This window comes from Pelophylax lessonae (genome assembly GCF_965119305.1).
Source record: "Pelophylax lessonae genome assembly, chromosome: 2".
NCBI lineage: Eukaryota > Metazoa > Chordata > Amphibia > Anura > Ranidae > Pelophylax > Pelophylax lessonae.
The window spans coordinates 455,825,821-455,846,618 of NC_138769.1; the positions used below are offsets into that span (position 1 = coordinate 455,825,821).

At 49.4% G+C, this 20,798-nt stretch overlaps 1 protein-coding gene across 2 annotated transcripts in view; it reads right to left on the reverse strand.

The window, feature by feature from the left end:
• The window catches only part of ATP10A (ATPase phospholipid transporting 10A (putative)), a 454,793-nt gene that overhangs the window by 196,416 nt on the left and 237,579 nt on the right, over positions 1 to 20,798 (reverse strand). For both annotated transcript variants that reach the window (XM_082245265.1, XM_082245266.1), the window contains exon 5: positions 4,686 to 4,817. In XM_082245265.1, the coding sequence (XP_082101391.1) occupies positions 4,686 to 4,817 (132 nt within the window). The remainder of the gene's footprint in view (positions 1 to 4,685; positions 4,818 to 20,798) is intronic.

Here is a 20,798-nt window from a genome sequence, read left to right on the forward strand (position 1 = left end):
GATGAGAGCAGGTTCGTCCTGAGCACATGAGACAAACGTGAAAGGGTCTGGAGAAGGTTATGCTGCCTGTAACATTCAGCATGACCGGTTTGGTGGTGGATCATTGATATTCCGGGGAGGCTTATCCACGGAGGGACAGACAGACCTCTACAGGCTAAACAATTACATTCTGACTGCCATTAGGTATTGGGATGAAATCCTTGGAACCATTGTCAGACTCTACGCTGGTGCAATGGGTCCTGGGTTCCTCCTGGTACACAACAATGTCCGGCCTTATGTGGCGAGAGTATGCAGCTAGTTCCTGGAGAATGAAGGAATTGATACCACTGAATGGCCCCCCTTGCTTGCCTGACCAAAATCCAATAGAACTCTTATGGGACATTATGTTTCGTTCCCATCCAACGCCGCCAGGTTGCACCTCTTTCTGTTCAGGACCTCAGTGATGCCCTGGTCCAGATCTGGGAGGAAATACCCAGGACACCACCGTCTTATTAAAAGCATGCCCCGACATTGTCAGGCATGCATACAAGAACATGGGACCATACAAACTACTGAGTACTATTTTGAGTTGTTGCAATAAAATTTCTGAAAAATGGACTAGGCTGCTGCATCACTTTGATTTTCAGGGGTGTCTTTGAATCCAACCTCTCTGTAGGTTGAGAAAGTTCAATTACATCAAACAATGTGGCATATATATATATATATATATATATATATATATATATATATATATATATATATATATATATATATATATATATATATATATATATAGTCAGGTCCATAACTATTGGGACATCGACACAATTCTAATCTTCTAATCTTTTTGGCTCTATACACCACCACAATGGATTTGAAATGAAACAAACAAAATGTGCTTTAACTGCAGACTTTCAGCTTTAATTTGAGGGTATTTACATCCAAATCAGGTGAATGGTGTAGGAATTACAACAGTTTGTATATGTGCCTCCCACTTTTTAAGGGACCAAAAGTAATGGGACAGATTAACAATCGTAAATCAGACTTTCACTTTTTAATACTTGGTTGCAAATCCTTTGCAGTCAATTACAGCCTGATGTCTGGAATGCATAGACCTCACCAGACGCTGGGTTTCAACCCTGGTGATGCTCTGCCAGGCCTCTACTGCAACTGTCTTCAGTTCCTGCTTGTTCTTGGGGCATTTTCCCTTCAGTTTTGTCTACAGCAAGTGAAATGCATGCTCAATTGGATTCAGGTCAGGTGATTGACTTGACCATTGTATAACATTCCACTTCTTTCCCTTAAAAAACTCTTTGGTTGCTTTCGCAGTATGCTTCAGGTCATTGTCCATCTGCACTGTGAAGCGCCGTCCAATGAGTTCTGAAGCATTTGGCTGAATATGAGCAGATAATATTGCCCGAAACACTTCAGAATTCATCCTGCTGCTTTTGTCAGCAGTCACATCATCAATAAATACAAGAGAACCAGTTCCATTGGCAGCCATACATGCCCACGCCATGACACTACCACCACCATGCTTCACTGATGAGGTGGTATGCTTTGGATCATGAGCAGTTCCTTTCCTTCTCCACTCTGGTACAAGTTGATCTTGGTCTCATCTGGCCATGGGATATTGTTCCAGAACTGTGAAGGCTTTTTTAGATGTTGCTTGGCAAACTCTAATCTGGCCTTCCTGTTTTTGAGGCTCACCAATGGTTTACATCTTGTGGTGAACCCTCTGTATTCACTCTGGTGAAGTCTTCTCTTGATTGTTGACTTTGACACACATACACCTACCACCTGGAGAGTGTTCTTGATCTGGCCAAATGTTGTGAAGGGTGTTTTCTTCACCAGGGAAATAATTCTTCGGCCATCCTCCACAGTTGTTTTCCGTGGTCTTCCGGGTCTTTTGGTGTTGCTGAGCTCACCGGTTCGTTCTTTTTTAAGAATGTTCCAAACAGTTGATTTGGCCACACCTAATGTTTTTGCTATCTCTTTGATGGGTTTGTTTTGTTTTTTTCAGCCTAATGAAGGCTTGCTTCACTGATAGTGACAGCTCTTTGGATCTCATATTGAGAGTTGACAGCAACAGATTCCAAATGCAGAAAACACACTTGAAATGAACTCTGGACCTTTTATCTGCTCCTTGTAAATGGGATAATGAGGGAATAACACACACCTGGCCATGGAACAGCTGAGCAGCCAATTGTCCCATTACCTTTGGTCCCTTAAAAAGTGGGAGGCACATATACAAACTGTTGTAATTCCTACACCTTTCACCTGATTTGGATGTAAATACCCTCAAATTAAAGCTGAAAGTCTGCAGTTAATATATATATATGCGCAAGTGCAGTTATTTTGTTTTAATAAATCATCATATTGTATTTTATACTATATGGAGTGCTTGGTCTCTTTTTCTCAACATGTATACAGGATGCCAAATTGAGGAGAAAGTAATCTATCATGTTTTGTATTGGCTGTTCTTTTGAATCCTGAGCCCTGCCTATTAGTGGTTGTAGTTACATCATACAATATAGGACTTCCGTATAATTTGAAAGTCATATATATCTAGCCTTTACTGTGCTTTCAATGTGGTGGAGATCCACATGGAGTGGGATTCACGGTGGTTCAATTCTGGACAATTTATTGCACAATTTGGCATTTTGGGAAGATTTACAAATATGGACCTCTTGATACTTTTGTATATTTCAGAAATACACATTAAATATATTTATATTCAAGTTTGATTAGCACCGCACATTTGGTGCATTACAAAGCCCACAGGACTGCTGCCCTTGCACTTGTGACCCACCATACGAAGCATGCGAGTGATTCCCACGGTGGGGGGGGGGGGGGTCTTTCTACAATGCTGTAGAAGGGTAAAAATACCATCTGTGACTTGTCAATGGAGACAGAGTAGCCAAAGTACTTTCCTGAAGGATCATGGGTGCAGGTGTGCTTAGGGAGGTTCTGATACATAAATGCCATTTCCAGAGCATGCACAGATTGGTATGTGCAGTGTGACCCACAGTGGACACCCAGGAGAAGCATGATTCAAAAAAATGGTGTGGTGATAAATACCCAACCTGACTTGTGACCAAAAAGGCCTAAACCAGCATTAGTCCCTGAATCAAATCTGGGGCAGAGCTCTTCTCCTGCTGATGAGCAGTGCCTGAAATCTAGTTCAATTTTGGCAGGCAGTATGCAGAGGATATGCTCCATCTAAAATGGATTTGTATTTCGGATGGGCAAACTCTTTAGGGGTTCTTCCGGGACAGGCCTCAACCCGCATGTGCAGTACATCTTTGGACCTGTAAGGCACCCGGTAGCTGATTTAACGTGTTGCACCACAGGTTCCAGACGAGCACCTATTGCAAAGTCCAGTGTCAAAAGACACATATTGCAAGCCACCCTTGATTTTTCTCAGTGAGGTCTGGGTACGCCTCTGAAGGCAATATGTGGGATCAACTGATCTGAAGACTGCAAGAGGAACACCTTTTAGTTTTATAACAACCAAAGAAAATTCAAATATGAAAAAAAAAAATCTTGATTAAAAGATTGAAAACCAAGTTTTTCTCAGGAGGAGAAAGGACGTCCATTTTTCTAAGACACAAACTTAGGCAGGGTGGGAGTGAAAGTGATTGATGCAGATGTGTCCTTACAGCTTTGTTTTGCCAGTGGCTAGTTCCTTGAAGGCAGCAGAAAAACCCAATGCACCCAATTACTATATCCTGTGTCCCGTAATTTAGGAAAAAGGCCCCATTCACATGGCTGTTCTGTCCAAGTCTGCCTGTCGGCAGACCTGATAGAAAGTGTCCATTAATCCCTATGGACAGGAGAGTGTAAAACAGACTTGTGTCCATTTACAACTGCCTACCTCTGGGTCCAATCGGGTCCATGTAAAAAAATAAATAAAAAAAGTAAGGGAATCTGTCCTCTTCCGTTTAGGTGGAAGTTTGTCAGCCTACCATTCTGCAAAAATCAGAAGGGAATCAACGAGATGATGCTTTGCTGATCAGTACAGAATATGGTGTATGAACGGGACCTTAGAGATTTTTAATACAAAGGATAAACTACTTACGGTTTCAACATACTTTATAAATCATCAAAATATTCACCTATCACAATGTGTATTGTTAATCAAAAATGATCAGCATGAAAAAGATAAGCAGTGTGTATAAGATTATGATATTTGAATAGTGAAACATGCCAGGACAAAGCACAAGGAGTTCCATCACTATAAACAAAAGGTGCTATTACCTCACTTGTCAAAAAAAACAGGCACAGACATGGATTTGCCCTTGAATAATTTAGGGAATAATGCCAGACAATCTAATATAAAGAACAATTATCTACAGAAAAATAATCCAAAACTCTTCCAATTCAGAAGACTGCATGCCTTTCATTGAGGCTGGGTTCACACTTGTGTGATGCCAGAAGCAGAAGTGCGATTCCTGTGCGAGTTGCAGCACTGCACCTGAATCGTCAGCGGTTCACACTGACATCTGCGAACCGCTCTGAGTGTCAATGTAAAGTTAATGACACCCTCAGATCGGTTCGCAGTGCGAACTGTGAAATGATGCAGGAATCGGATTACATCAATTTCAATTTGCAAACCGGCATGGCTGTGGGTCTGAGGTACAGAATAGAAATGGCAAATGCAGTAACATTTAGCAGATGAAGCCCTAATTAAAATAAATTCTTACCTATAGCAGAGAGTAGGCACATAATTAAGAGAATTAGCACACACCAAAAAACATCTGTGTTCATTTGTCTCTCAAGTTTACTACGTTTATAGCGAGGTCCATTGTTGTTCAACAAAGCTTTGGTTTCATGACCTTTAAATAAAAATTAAGAAAAGAAGAAATGATTGTCCATGAAGATAAAATTATTTTATTGATATGTGGATTTAGGCCTAAAAAATATAGCTTATGGGCAACAAAGCTTTGGTTTCATGACCTTTAAATATACATTAAGAAAAGAAGAAAAGATTATCCATGAAGATAAAATTATTTTATTGATATGTGGATTTAGGCCTAAAAAATATAGCTTATGGGCTATACATAGGGTATTAAAATAGAACTACAGGCAACACATTTTTTTTTGTTTTTATTTTCGATAGACCTGTGTCCCATAGCCAAAAAGGAAGTGAAAGGAAATGCCCGCAAGCAAAAGAAATTCCTTTGTCCCCAGAACTAGTGTCGCCATTGGAAAATTTCCCCTCTATTACTTTTCTGGGAACAACCCATAATTTGGGATTTACTTTTACTTTCAATGATAATGGTAAGCACGACAAATAAAGAGAGTGAATCTCCCTAAGGGGGGGGGGGGGGGGGGCATAGACCGCAATGACAAGCATTCTAAGCCCTCTGCACTCTATCCAAAATTAACAAAAAGTTTTGCCTTTAGTTATACTTTAAAGGTAAGGAGCCAACATATCTTTTCTTTATGGCAGATCAATAACCTTATGTGTGGGATAGCAAAAAAAAAAAAAAAAAAAACATACATACAATGCTGCATAGCATAGTCTACACCAGTGTGGTCAGCTCCAGGGTGTTCCAGTATAAAAAAAAAAAGAACTTACTGCATTTTTCCTGCACCGGAATGTAGTAAAAAAAAAAAAAAAAAAAAAAACACGAAAAAATGCAAAAAAAAAAAAAAAAACACAAAAAAAAATGCAGCGAACTGCAGTATAGTGAGGAAAAAAAATAAAAAAACATCCGGTATGCATCAAGAAACACATAAAAAATATGTTAAAAAAGTGCATGGATTAACACATCCGGAACCGATCTGCAGTGCACTTGTATTGTGAAACAGCCCTAAGACCAAGAACTGAGCAATCACATGACCTGTGATCAGGGCCGGACTGGCCTATCGGGATAGCGGGAAATATCCCGGTGGGCCCCCGACCCTGGGGCCGCTTTAAGGCTGTGGCCGCTTTAAGACGCGGCCGCTATTGTGGCCGCTTTAAGACGCGGCCGCTATTGTGGCCGCTTTAAGACGCGGCCGCTATTGTGGCCGCTTTAAGATGCGGCCGCTATTGATGCCCGCTGCAGCCCTGGTGAAGTCTTTACTACGTCAGCCGCTATGAGCGGCATGACGTCAGATCTGGCGGGAGCGGCTGCGCGGCGCTCACGGAACACCGCCCGGCGGTGGATCATGTGACTGTCAGCAAGACGGACGGTCACGGTAACGGCGCCGAGAGAGAGACCCACTACACAGACGCCAGCCCAGCAGCATGAGTCTGACCGTCTGACCAAGTAAGTAATAAAAATCAGCAGACTGCAGTGTAATTATTGATCCCATCCTCTGACCTCCACCAGACCACCACTGCCCCCTGCTGATCTCACCACCCCACAGATCTTATCCCTAATAGGATGGGGGGAAGCAGTGGCGGTGGGGAGGATGGCACCCCCCATCACCACTGCCACCAATCTCCCCTCACCACCACCACTGCCACCGATTCCCACCCCCCTCACCACTGCCACCGATTCCCACCCCCCTCACCACCACCACTGCCACCGATTCCCACCCCCCTCACCACCACCACTGCCACCGATTCCCAACCCCCTCACCACTGCCACCGATTTCCCACCCCCCTCACCACCACCACTGCCACCGATTCCCACCCCCCTCACCACCACCACTGCCACAGATTCCCACCCCCCTCACCACCACCATCACCGATTCCCACCCCCCTCACCACCACCATCACCATCACCGATTCCCACCCCCCTCACCACCACCACCACCGATTCCCACCCCCCTCACCACCACCACCACCACCACCACCGATTCCCACCCCCCTCACCACCACCACCATCGATTCCCACCCCCCTCACCACCACCGCCACCGATTCCCACCCCCCTCACCACCACCACCACTGCCACCGATTCCCACTCCCCTCACCACCACCACCACTGCCACCGATTCCCACCCCCCTCACCACCACCACCGATTCCCACCCCGATCACCACCACTGCCACCGATTCCCATCCCCCTCACCACCACTGCCACCGATTCCCATCCCCCTCACCACCACTGCCACCGATCCCACCCCCCTCATCACCATCACCGCTGCCACTGCTCCCACCCCTCTCATCACCACCACCGCTGCCACCCCCCTCATCACCATCACCGCTGCCACCCCCCTCATCACCACCACCGCTGCCACCGATCCCACCCCCCTCATCACCACCGATCCCAAACCCCTCACCACCACCCCTGATGCCACTGATCCCACCCCCCTCACCACCACCGCTGCCACCGATCCCACCACCCCTGCTGCCACTTATCCCAACCCCCTCACCATCACCACCGCTTCCACCCCCCTCACCACCACCCCTGCTGCCACTCATCCCACCCCCCTCATCATGTCTGCAACCTCTGACATCTCCTGTACCATGTCCACACAGCCTCTGACATCTCCTGTACCATGTCCGCACAGCCTCTGACATCTCCTGTACCATGTCCGCACAGCCTCTGACATCTCCTGTACCATGTCCGCACAGCCTCTGACATCTCCTGTAACATGTCCGCACAGCGCCTGACATCTCCTGTACCGTGTAGGCACAGCGCCTGACATCTCCTGTACCGTGTCCGCACAGCCTCTGACATCTCCTGTACCGTGTCCGCACAGCCTCTGACATCTCCTGTACCGTGTCCGCACAGCCTCTGACATCTCCTGTACCGTGTCCGCACAGCCTCTGACATCTCCTGTACCGTGTCCGCACAGCCTCTGACATCTCCTGTACCGTGTCCGCACAGCCTCTGACATCTCCTGTACCGTGTCCGCACAGCCTCTGACATCTCCTGTACCGTGTCCGCACAGCCTCTGACATCTCCTGTACCGTGTCCGCACAGCCTCTGACATCTCCTGTACCGTGTCCGCACAGCCTCTGACATCTCCTGTACCGTGTCCGCACAGCCTCTGACATCTCCTGTACCGTGTCCGCACAGCCTCTGACATCTCCTGTACCGTGTCCGCACAGCCTCTGACATCTCCTGTACCGTGTCCGCACAGCCTCTGACATCTCCTGTACCGTGTCCGCACAGCCTCTGACATCTCCTGTACCTTGTCCGCACAGCCTCTGACATCTCCTGTACCATGTCCGCACAGCCCCTGACATGTCCTGTACCATGTCCGCACAGCCCCTGACATGTCCTGTACCATGTCCGCACAGCCCCTGACATGTCCTGTACCATGTCCGCACAGCCCCTGACATGTCCTGTACCATGTCCGCACAGCCCCTGACATCTCCTGTACCATGTCCACACAGCCCCCGACATGTCCTGTACCATGTCCGCACTTTTAACTAGAATTTGCTCTTTTATATATAAAGCACTATATGCTTTCATATCTATCTTATCTATGATAATACACTCTTCAAATTTGCTTTAAAATGCATGGTTTTCCCTTTTATGAACAAGGAAATAATGGCGCTATGCTGTTGGGCCGGTATAATAATGCTATGGGGCTGGTATGACATTTTTTCCAGGGCTGAATTTTATTCCCAGTCCGGCCCTGCCTGTGATCGCTCAGTCTTCACTGATCATAGAGCAGTCACCATCAGTCACTGTCTCTGCTCTGCCCACACCACTGCTCACTGGAGCACCGGGCTGCAGAAAAATAGGATTTTTGACCTACTATAAAATCCATTTCTCTGATGTTCATTGACGGACACAGCTTATATTCTTGACCATTGGGATATACTGCCCCCTACAGGAGTAGCACGCTAGGCAGGAAAAAGCTTGACTATGCCTATGGGGCAGTCCCAGGGGGGTATACTTCCACTCTCAGCTATAAGCAGTGTCAGAAGAAAGCCAACTCCACAGAGGGATGGGTGATGTGTCCGTCAATGAACATCAGAGAAATGGATTTTACGCAAGTCAAAAAACTGGATTTTTGACTTACCGTAAAATCCTTTTCTCTTAAGTTCATTGACGGACGCAGTTCTCTCAGATTCATATCAGTAGGGTTATACTTCCCCCTACAGGAGTAGGACACTAGACAGGAAAAAGTTCTGGCTACGCCTATAGGCAGTCCCGGAAGGTACACCCTCTCGCTTCCTGCATAGGATGTCAGTTTTGTTTCAAAGCAGTGTCAGAAAGTAACACCAACCCAACTCAAAATAGAGGGGCGGGTACTGCGTCCGTCAATGAACGAACTTAAGAGAAAAGGATTTTACGGTAAGTCAAAAATCCAGTTTTCTCCATCGTTCATTGACGGACGCATTTCTCTCTGATTCATATCAGTAGGGACATCCCAAAGCAGTGCCATAAAATGAGGGGTGGGAACAGCAGAAAAGAACAAGTCCCCAAGGCCAAAAACAGCCAACCAGGCAATATAGGACTCATCAGCACAAAAGAGGAGGCCCACCTGAAAACAGTAAACACCCACAAGGAAGGCCAAGTCCTCCAAACAGCAGCCAGCAAAAAACCTTGCGGCCGAAAAGAGGCATCTGCAGATGCCAGCACATCCACCTCATAAAACGTAACAAAGGTGTGAACAAACGACCAGGTAGTCGTCTTACAACCTGAAGCACAGATGCCTGTATGGCAAAAAGCCCGGAAGCACTAGGCGCCCAAGTAGAAAGCGCCGAAACAGGGAAAGGTAGGACCTGACCCATAAATGAAGAAGCCTGCACCACCGACTGTCCGATTCACCTGGAAATAGTCGCAGCATACACAGGCAGCCCTGTCCTTGGGCCATCCGTGAGCACAGAGAGCGAACCTGACTACGGGAAGACTCAGTCGCCAAGTACCCTGAGTGCCCGAACTCCATCCAGAGTATGCAGCGCACATTCCGTACGATGAGGGGGCTCAGGACACAAGATGGCAACACAATGGCCCCGTGCAAGTGAACACTAGAAACCACCTTCGGAGGGAAGGACGGATCCCTACAAAGTACCACCTGCCCCATGAACCAACAGATAGGGAGAATGACAGGACAATGTTGCCAGTGCCGACACCCCGTATGCAGAGTGACAGCAACCAAGGCCACCTTCTGCAATAAGGTAAGCAGGGGATACCCACTATACTCACAAAAGGAGGGTCTGGAAGAACCCACTGCACCAACCAAGGTCCCCAGTTGTCGACGGAGGTCGCACCGGAAGAACCAAGTGTCGCACCCCCTGGAAAAAGTTACGCACCAGGGAACGGGCAGCCAACGGCCTGTGGAATGGAATAAAAATGATCAAAGCCAAAACCTGACCCTTAACAGTACTCAAGGCCAACTTTTGATCAATCCCCCCATTGAAGGAAGCCAAGATCCGGCCACTGAGCAAGAGCGAGGGGGAGCCCAAGAAGACTCACACCACGCAATACGCAACTTTCTCATATGATGAAAAAAAATCATCATAGACGACGCTTTCCACATTTTACACAGGGTGGGAATCACTGAAGCAGACAACCACACGTCCTATGACACCTGGTTTACAACAGCCAAGCCGGGAAATCCGTTGAACGTAAAGCCGGACGGGAGATCAGCCCCAGAGAGAAGAAACTCAAGGAGCATCAGCGGCAAGCCTGACCAGGTCGGCGTACCAAGCTCGGCGAGGCCAGTCCGGAGCCACGAGAATGACCGAAATCCCTGCAGCCTAGATACTGCAAAGGATTCTTGGCAGCAACAGGAGAGGAGGAAAGGCAAAAAGCAGCTGACACTGACCTCGGCCCATCCGCGAGCACTATCGCATGACCATGGCGACGTCAGCCTTGCACAGGTGACCACACCAAACATCTCAGCATCGAACATGTTTAACCTAGTGAATGTTCTTGCCCATGACAGAACCCATGAGGCCACCATTGCACCCGCCAGAGGGTCCCGGGAGCGGGCCACGACCTCTGCACTATCCTGTAGATGCTATGCCAACAGGCCCACATCCGGAGTGCCCCCAAACGAAGGCACAACTGCTGGAACAACTCCGGATGAAGGGACCATTGCCCTGCATCCAGGGCCTATCGACTGAGGCAAACCGCCTACCAATTGTGTTTCCCCCCTGGAAAGGGAACAGCGGATAGAGCAGGAACAAGGCGCTCTGCCCAACAAAGAAACATCGCTTCCAAGGCAGCAAGGACACTTTTGGTGCCCCCATGGTGAATGACACAAGCCACGGTCGCGGCGTAGTCAATTGAAAGTGCACCTGAGAGCTGCAGGTGCCCGATCCAGTGAACTATCCAAAGCTGGAACGCTCTCAGCCCCAGGACAATAAGCGGTAATCTGGATCCTCCAGGGACCATACTCCCGAAGCAGAAAACCTGCCAAGGACTCCTTCCTACCCGGACAAGCTTGCATCCGTGGTGACAATTGTCCAGTAGACGGGGAGGAAGGATTCCAGAACAAGACTCCCCGGGCACCCGGCCCAGCTTGACCTGCAAGTCCAGAGAGTTTGGATTCCAGTCACCTTCGAGAAGGAGTGCCTCCTGGGGGATCGCCAGAGGGATTGAGCGAAAGGGACCTTCTTGAAAAACAACACCATCAGTCCCAGAACGCGCATGCAGGTCCAAAGAGAAGACCATGTGCGGAACAGCAACAGTCCACCGCAGTCTAAAGTGCCAAGAGTTTTGACCACGGAGGGAGAAACACCCTGACCGAGGACGAGTCCAAAGTCAGACTCAGAAAGTCCAGTCTCATGGAAAGGACCAGGGATGATTTCTGAAGGTTCAGAACCCACCTGAACTCCCCCAGAGTTCCCACGGTGACAACCAACTTCGTTGTCAGCACCGTAGGGGACTCCAAACGCAGAGCGGCCAGGAAAACCAGGGCCGATACGCCCCGCTGCCGCAACAGCGCCAGGACCGGAGCCAACACCGTCGTGAAGACCCTAGCAGCATAAGAGAGACCAAAGGGTAACGCCACAAACCAAGAGATCCTTCCCTACGGCAAAAAACTGAGAACCCGTAGCTGTCCAGAACATAACGGGACATGAAGGTAGGCAGCTTGATGTCTATGGAGGCCAGGAAGCCCCCTTATGTAGAGAAGCCACCACCGTGCGAACCAATACCATCTTGAATTTGTGATCTGCACGGAACCAACAAAGGACAAGTAGGTCCAGCTTGTTGAACCAGAGCCTGAACTGCCCCACAGAGCGCCTGTAAGCGATCCGGAGACAGACGCACACTGGAAGGGAAAAACCTTACCGGAAATAACCGGATCGAAACTCAATCTTTCAACTGGACTGTATGACCTCATGAATTCAGTCAGCCTGGGATTCGGGCCAGCCACAGGTCCTCGACCGCCTAGATGGGAGAGGAAGCACCTTTAGGCCACGTAGACCTTGTCTGCAGGTCTGGAAAAAAAACAAACCTATGTACGCCAGACCAGGGTCGTCTGGAAGGACTTCGCCACATCGACTGTGCCGAGGGACGAAGAAACTGTTTGAGAGCCGAAAGGGAGGAACCCCAACCGCGATGAAGGCCCTCACCCCTAACAGCCTGCATCATCCACGGCAGTGCCAAATAGGCGATCCCCCTGAAAAGGGAGATCCATTAAGACCTTCTCAGAAGTTTGATCTGCAGACCAACACTCCGGTCAAGTAGACTCCGGTCAACCACCACCAAAAACGACAAGGTGTTATACAAGGGAGCCCGCGACCAGCGCGGCATCGCAAACAAAAGGCAGCCCCTGCACCAGCTGGTCCAACAGCTCTCCCAGGGCAAGAGGGACATGCCCCACACCGAATTGCGGTGTTGGGACTCCACCCATCAGGCAGAGTCTGCGTGGCAAAGGCAAACAAACACTGTTCCCAGTGCAGCTACGCAAGGGAGCACAGAGCGCAGGCTACAGCCCGCGCCATCCTATCCCCTAAGTCCTTAAAGGACGGGGATTCCTCCACCGGAACAACGGTAGTCGCATTCAGCTAGAGACCGTACGTCCACCAAAGGCGGAAACAGTTCTCTGTACCAGAGACTCCCCAAAAAGGGCAACGGCTAACGGCCGCTTAGACACCCCAGGGGAACGTCTCAGACGTTTCCACTCCTACATGAGCAGCCAGCAAAATGAGCAGCTCCGGGAGGCATGTGAGTGCCAGATGCCACCTGTGCCCTAGGCGCAGCTGGCCGCTGCGACCCCTAAATTGCAGGGTACCATGCACCAAAAACAGCCAGTGCGTCCACCAGCGCCTGTCGCGGCAGAGGTGGTGGAAATGTCATCATCATCCGAGGAGACAGGCCCAGGTCAGTCCCATGCCTGCGGCGCCTGAGCCAGACTCAGACTCCGAGACATCAGAAGAGGCAGGGGTAGGTGGAGAAATGTTTTAGTGCACCTACCACCCCCCCCCCCCGGGCCCAAATGTGTCCCGAACTGCCCAAAAGGCATAGACGGACAGTGGAGATACAGAAGGCCCTGCGGCCTCAGTGAGGGGATAAGGTGGGAAAAAATGGCCCGCAGGGTCCATACTGAACCTGAGGAACCCGCCAGCAACTTTAAAAAAAAAAAATTTCATTTTTTTTTTAAACGGCCCCACAGTGCTACGGCACCCCCCGGAGGTCAGGACGGATCCCCCCACAGAGAGGGAGAGACCACCCTCAAGACTCACTGTCCTTCACTGCAAAAAATCTCCAGCAAAATGGCCGGAAACGGGTGTACCAAGATGGCCGCCTCCATGGAAGCAGACAGAGGCTACAACAAAATGGCGGCCCCACCCGAAAATCACGGCATTCGGGCCCCTTTTGGGGGACTCCTCAAATGCCCATCCGCACCATCCACTTCAGAAGAACCCCAGCAAGGCGCCCCCCACCCCCCGCACGATCATTGAGCACCGCGGACAGCGGACACTCGCCTGGCCCCCCATGCGGCCTGCACACTAGGCCCCAGGCTCAGGTAGGCCCAAACAGCCCCCCTAGTGGGGGAGGGGGGGCGGGGGGGTGGACAGGAGGGGGTCACAATAGGACAGAGGGAAACCCAGGAGTGCGAGGGTCCAACCATCCCAGAGAGAGGGCCCGCGTCCACTCCAAAATCCGCCAGGGAAGGGGGGGGGCCCGCTTTGGACATTTACTCACCATACCGGGAACACAGGCGAGCGCCATCTCTTGACAGGACCCCACGCCACCGGAGTAGGGGGGCTGTCGGCCAAATAGGAACGCTGCGACATCAGCCTAGACCCTGTCGTGTGCATCCTGGCGAGACGTTTAACTCGCAGGGCCAGTCCCGGTCCAATGGGACTATGTCGCGGCCGACCCAGCGCGGAGCTAAGGCCTGCACGCACTCGCTGGCCAGACTGGGGTGGCCACTGGATATGGGGGTCCAGTCTGTCGCCCAGCCCGGCATAATTGCTTAAAGATCTCACTGGGAAAAAAAGTTACGGAGAAAAAAAGGCTAGCTAAAAAAATTCTACATAAAAAAAAATACTTTATATGCCAGGACCAGAGATCCCAGCAAGGAACTAGGTCCTTACTCCTGACTAGGCAGATTAAAACTGACATCCTATGCAGGAAGAGAGAGGGTGTACCCTCCAGGACTGCCCATAGGTGCAGCCAGAACTTTTTCCTGCCTAGTGTCCTACTCCTGTAGGGGGCAGTATAACCCTACTGATATGAATCAGAGAGAACTGCGTCCGTCAATGAACGATAGAGAAATCCCATTTTCGCTTTTGTTCATTGACAGACAGCTCCTTATCTTCTTGACCATTGGGATGTCTCAAAGCAGTGTCATACATGAGGGGTGGGAACAGCAAAAAAAATTCTCAATGCAAAACCATAGCCAACCAGGTAACATGGTGCTCAACCATAAACTGGAGTTCACTTGAAAAAAACAATACACCCTCAAAAAGGACCAGGTCCTCTAAACAGCAGCCTACAAAACCTTGCGACCAAAAGAAGCATCCACAGATGCCAACACATTCACCTTATAAAACTTTGTGAAAGTGTGCACAGACGACCAGGTGGCTGCCTTGCAAACCTGCAGCACTGAAGCCTGATGACCGAAGGCCCAGGAGGCACTAAGCGCTCGAGTATCGCTAAGCAGGGGAAAGGAGGAACCCAACCCCTAATGGAATATGCCTGAATCACCGTCTGTCTGATGCACCTGAAAATGGATGCAACAGAAGTGGCCAACCCTTTCCAAGGTCCATCGGTGAGAACAAACAGTGAGTCTGACTTCCTAAAGACTTTATAGCTGCCAGGTACATCCCGATTGCCCAAACCACATCCAGGGAATGCAAGGCAATTTCCTTAGGATGTTTAGGCCTGGGACATAGGGAAGGCAACACAATGTCTTCATCAAAATGGAAGTCAGACAACCTTTGGAAGGAACAACGGACAGGGATGAAGAACCCCGTTATCTCTGTGAACCACTAGGCAAGGAGAACGACAAGACAACGCCACCAGCTCCGACACCCTGTGGCCAATGGACAATGAAAGAAAACCGCTAAGGCCGAAACCTGGCCCTTGATGGTACTTGAGGCCAGGCGCTGCTCAACCCCTAGTTGGAGGAAAAGAGGGAACCCCAAGAGACTCACACCACTTAATTTACGTCTTCCAAGTATGATGATAGATCTTCCTAGAGGTAGATCTTCCTAGAGGTAGATGTTCTAGCCTTTAACGGCGTAGGAATCACAGATTCAGACAAACCTCTATTCTTCAGCACCTGGCTTTCAACAGCCAAGCCGTTAAAGCCAGCAACTGTAAAGCAGGATGGAAGATTGACCCTTGTGACAGCAGACCTTCCCTGAGAGGACGTCTCCAAGGAGAATCGGCAACCAGCTGTACCAGATCGACGTACCAAGACCGGAGAGCCTAGTCTGGAGCCACTTGAATGTGTCTGTAGCGTCTGCCAGAGGAGCCCCAGACAATGCCATAAACCTCTGTACCTTCCTTGAAATGTGTACATCAGAGAGGGCTGGAACAAATCGGTCTGCCCACCTTAGAATGCCGGCTACTTCCCAAGCCGCCAGGACACTTCTTATGCCCCCTTGGTGATTGACAGACCACGGCCATGGCATTGTCAGATAGAATTCGTACCCGACACCCCTGAAGACAAATTGTCCAAGTTCCAGTACATACATCAGCAGTCTGGACTCTTCCAAACTTCAGACCCCCTGAGCCCAATCTGTGCCAAGGACGCCTCCCTACCTGGACAAGCTGACATCCGTGGTGATAAGGGTCCAGTATAGAGGGAGAAGGAATTTTCCATGTCGAAGTGCCGGAGAACTATGCCACTTCTAGAGACCGTAGATTCTTGTCCCATTTCACCAGAATCTCTTTTTCCAGAGATCTCGTGTGGAACTGTGCAAACGGAACAGCCTCGAAGGTAGACACCATCAGGCCCAGCACCCGCATGCAAGCCCAGAGGGATAACTCTCTGCTGGACAACAGAAGCTGAACTGTCGCCTGCAATGTCTGGAATTTTTTCCAGAGGAAGAAACACTGAGGCAGAGTCCAAAGTCCGACCCAGATAGTCCAGTTTTGTGGACGGAACCAGAAAAGACTTCTGAAGGTTCAGAATCCAACTGAACTCCCTCAGAGTTCGCAGAATAATCTCCAATTTGTCCATCAGAGCAGTCGGAGGCTCCGCTTGCAGAAGAAGATTGTCCAGGTACCCCTGTACCACGATCCCCCGCTGACGCAACAATGCTAGCAACAGGGCCAATACTTTTGTGAGGACCGAGGCGAGACCATAGGGTAACGCCACAAACTGATAATGCTCCTCCACCACAGCAAAGCAGAAGAAGAGCTGGTGACTGGAGAGGAAAGGGAGAAAATCCCCCTGATATAGGGACGCCACTGCAAATGGACTCTATTCGGAACTTCTGTACCTGTACAAAGTAGTTTAGTGCCTTGAGATTCAAAATTAGATGTACCTTATCTTCCTTCCTGGGAACTATAAAGAGGTTTGAGTAAAACCCCTGAAAACATTATGAAGTCGGAACCAGAACAATCACCCCGATCCCACCCCCCACACGTGAGACCTTTAATGATGTAATTCAAGGAAGCTCCAAACAGGAACAACGAACTTCTGTATCTGCACAAGGGGGAGATCAGATAAGGCGTTCTTAGAAGTCTGGTCCACAGACCATCATTTCAGCCAGATAATACGTTGGAAGGACCACTGCTGATACAGACAGCATAGAATCAAAGGAGCCGTGTCCAAAGAGGCATCAGAGATAAACTGTAGCCCCTGGACCAACTGATCCGACAGCTCCGCAAAAGGCAGGGGAAAGTGGTTTTCCCTCCAGGTCCCGGCGTAAAAGTTTAGCCCACTTGGTCAGAGTTGGTAATACCAGGGCAATAGCAAATACGGGCCTAAGTGCCGAACCAGCCACAGTGAACATATGGCGGGCCAGAGCCTTTGCCCTCCTATTAGCCAGATCTTTAAAGGCTGGAGACTCCTCAACTGGAATGAAGGTAGCTTTATTTAACCTGGAAACCGGCGAGTCCACTACAGGTGGGACCATCCACTTTTTAAGCAGGGAATCCTCATAAGGCTACCGCATAGCAAAACGCTTAGGGACAGCAAGAGCGTGTTTTGGATAACCCCACTGTTTTGTGACAATGTTGTCAAAAGTAAGCGGAAAAGGGGGGGGAACACCCTCGCTGCTTTGGAGGGCCTATGGGTGCCAAAAGGGACCGGCACCTCAGACTCAGCCGCATCCTCCATTTTTAAAGTTTCATGCACTGACACAATCAGTGCATCCACAAGGCGCCTTTTTATGTGCGCTAGAGGAGCAGAGAAATCATCTTCACTATCTGAGCACTCAGGGTGTGTGGATGCAGACCCAGTAGGGTGACTCGCGTCCACAACAGATTCAGGATCTGATGAGAAAGGGGAGGGAGAGGGGTGCTATATACTAAACTCATCCGGAAAACATAATTCGGGGAAGGATGCCAACTGCGATCCCACAAAGGGGACGCCATGGGCCCACAAATGGACCACCTACTGGACCCCACAAAAAAACAAGGGAGGGTCACCCTCCGAGGAGGGCATAATAGGAAATAGCCCCCTTAAAGGGAGGCCACCCTTTGTGGGAGGCGCCAAGCTGGCCGCATAGCCTAGTAGGCCACAAGCCGCGGCCTAAACTTTTTTTTGAGGCCCAGCCATAAGTGCAAATCTCCTTCTTGACCATTGGGACATCCGAAAGCAGTGTTAAACATGAGGGGTGGGAACAACAAGAAAAAAATCCCAAGGCTAAACTGTAGCCAACCAGGTAACATGGAGCTCAACCATAAACAACTGGAGCTCACCGGGGAAAAAATAAAAAACACCCTCAAAGAGGACAAATCCTCTAAGCAGCAGCCTGCCAAAGCTTGCGGCTGAAGGAAGCATCTGCAGATGCCAACACATCCACCTTATAAAACTTTGTGAACATGTGCACAGATGAACAGGTAGCCGCCTTGCAAACCTGCATCACTGACGCCTGATGATGGAAGGCCCAGGAGGCACTAAGCGCCTGGGTAGAGTGCGTCTTAACAGAGAAAGGAGGAACTTGACCCTTAATGGAATAAGCCTGAACCACAGTCTGTCTGAGCCATCTGGAAATGGTTGCAGCAGAAGCTGCTAGCCCTTTGCGAGGTCCATCCGTGAGGACAAATAGTGAGTCTGACTTTATAAAAGACTCTGTAGCTGCCAGGTACACCCTTATTGCCCGAACCACATCCAGGGAATGCAAAGCAATTCCCTTAGGATGCTTAGGCCTGGAACACAGGGAAGGCAACACGTCTTAATTTAAATGAAAAATGGGATTTTCTACTTACCGTAAAATACATTTCTCTGAGGCCACCGACGGACGTAGCTGCTGCTTTGAATCATGGACGGATGGGTAATAAGCCCCTCCTACTAGGAGTAACAAGGTAGAGCCAAAGGCTTTGACACGCCCGGGGGGGGGGTGCAGGATCCCTGGGTTATTACCCCTGGCCTCACCGTTGCATCTTCAGTTTAGTTGCAAGCAGTTAACAACCACCAAAACCCAACTCTTTAGAGAAAAGGGGGGTGGGAGCTACGTTGTCGGTGAACTCAGAGAAATGGATTTTACGGTAAGCAAAAAATTCCATTTTCTCTTTCGTCCTCCGGAAGGACGTAGCTGCTGCTTTAAATCATAGACGGATGGGACGTCCAAAACCAGTAACCACAGAGGGGTGGGTAAAGGACAAACTTTAAAAAATGCAATTCCCACGGCTAACAAAGCCAACTATACAACATTGAGTCCCAACAAGCAACAACTGGGGCTCAATTGAAGCAAAGCCACAAAGGAGAAGGAAAAGTAAACTGCTCCTTAAATGGTGGCCTGTAAAACCTTGCGGCCAAAGGACGCATCCGAGGATGCTAACACATCAACTCTGCAAAACCTGGTGAACATATGTACAAACGACCAAGTGGCCGTCTTGCAAACCTGCATCACTGACGCCTGATGGCGGAAAGCCCAAGAGGCACTCAAACACCCAACGAAGAGTCCGACTTTCGAAAGGACTCAGAAGTCTCCAGATTCACCCGTATCGCCCGAAGCACATCCAAACAATGCAAGGCAATTTCCTTAGGATGTGAAGGTTTCAGACAGAGTGACGGAAGCAATCGTTCAGATGGAAGCTGAAACAACCTTAGGAAGAAACGACGGATTAGGCCATTATCACTTCCTTATCCCTGTGTAATACCAGATAAGGAGAGCGGCAAGATTGCGCCGCTAGTCCAGAAACCCTGCGCGCAGAGGCGATTGCCACAAAAAAGGCAACTTTCTGCGACAAGGCGAACAAGGAAATGTGTCTTACGTTCTCGAAAGGAGATTCCTGAAGAACCGAAAGAACCAAATTAAGGTCCCAAGGAGGTAACGGAGACCTCCTGGGGGGAGCGAAATGGCGAACGCCCTGAAGAAACGCACGAATCAAAGAGTGCGTAGCCAAAGGGCGTTGGAAGTACAAAGCCAAGGCTGAGATCTGACACTTAAGAGTGCCCAACGCCAAACGTTGGTCAACCCCTTCCTGTAGAAAGGTCAGGATCCTGCTGATAGCAAAGGATCCAGGATGCAGCTTCAGTGTTTCGCACCAAGCAATGTACGCTTTCCACGTACGATGATAAATCTTCCGAAAAGTGGACTTCCTAGCCTTAAGGAAGGTAGGGATCACAGAATCAGACAGACACCTGTCCTTTAACACCTTGCTCTCAACAGCCAAGCAGTTAAAGCCAGCGACTGTAAAGCAGGATGGAAGGTCGGACCCTAAGATAGAAGATCTTCCCGCAGAGGAAGTGTCCACAGACCTGCGACCTTCAGCCGAATCACGTTGGCATACCAGGATCTCCCGGGGCCAATCTGAAGCCACCAGAATTACTGGAATCCCCTCCAACTCGACCCTGCGTAGCCGGCGAGATAAAAGTTTAAGCGGAGGAAATGCATAAATTAGCCCGTACTGGCTCCAGGGAGCTACCAGCCACCCTGAAAGGCTGGTGTTCAAGGTGATGACTGTCCAGTACAGGGGAAAAAATGATTTTCCCTGACAGTGTCAGAACAAAGCCACCAAACCAGGGACACCCTTGTATTCTGGCTCAACAGGATCAGATTGTTTAGAGACTTAGGATTCTTGTTCCATTTCACCAGAATCTCCTTTTTGCAGAGATCTCATGTGGAACTGTGCAAACGGAATAGCCTTGAAGGTAGACACCATCAGGCCCAGCACCGGCATCCAAGTCTGAAGAGATGACCCCCTGCTGGACAGCAGAAGCTGAATTGCCTTTTGCAATTTCTGAAGTTTTTCCTGAGGAAGAAACACTCTGGCTGAGGCCAAGCCCAGCCTCAGACCCAGATAGTTCAGACTTCTTGGCGGAACCAGAGCAAACTTCAGAAGATTCAGAATCCAACTAAACTCCTTCAGAGTTTGCAGAGTAATCTCCAAGTTG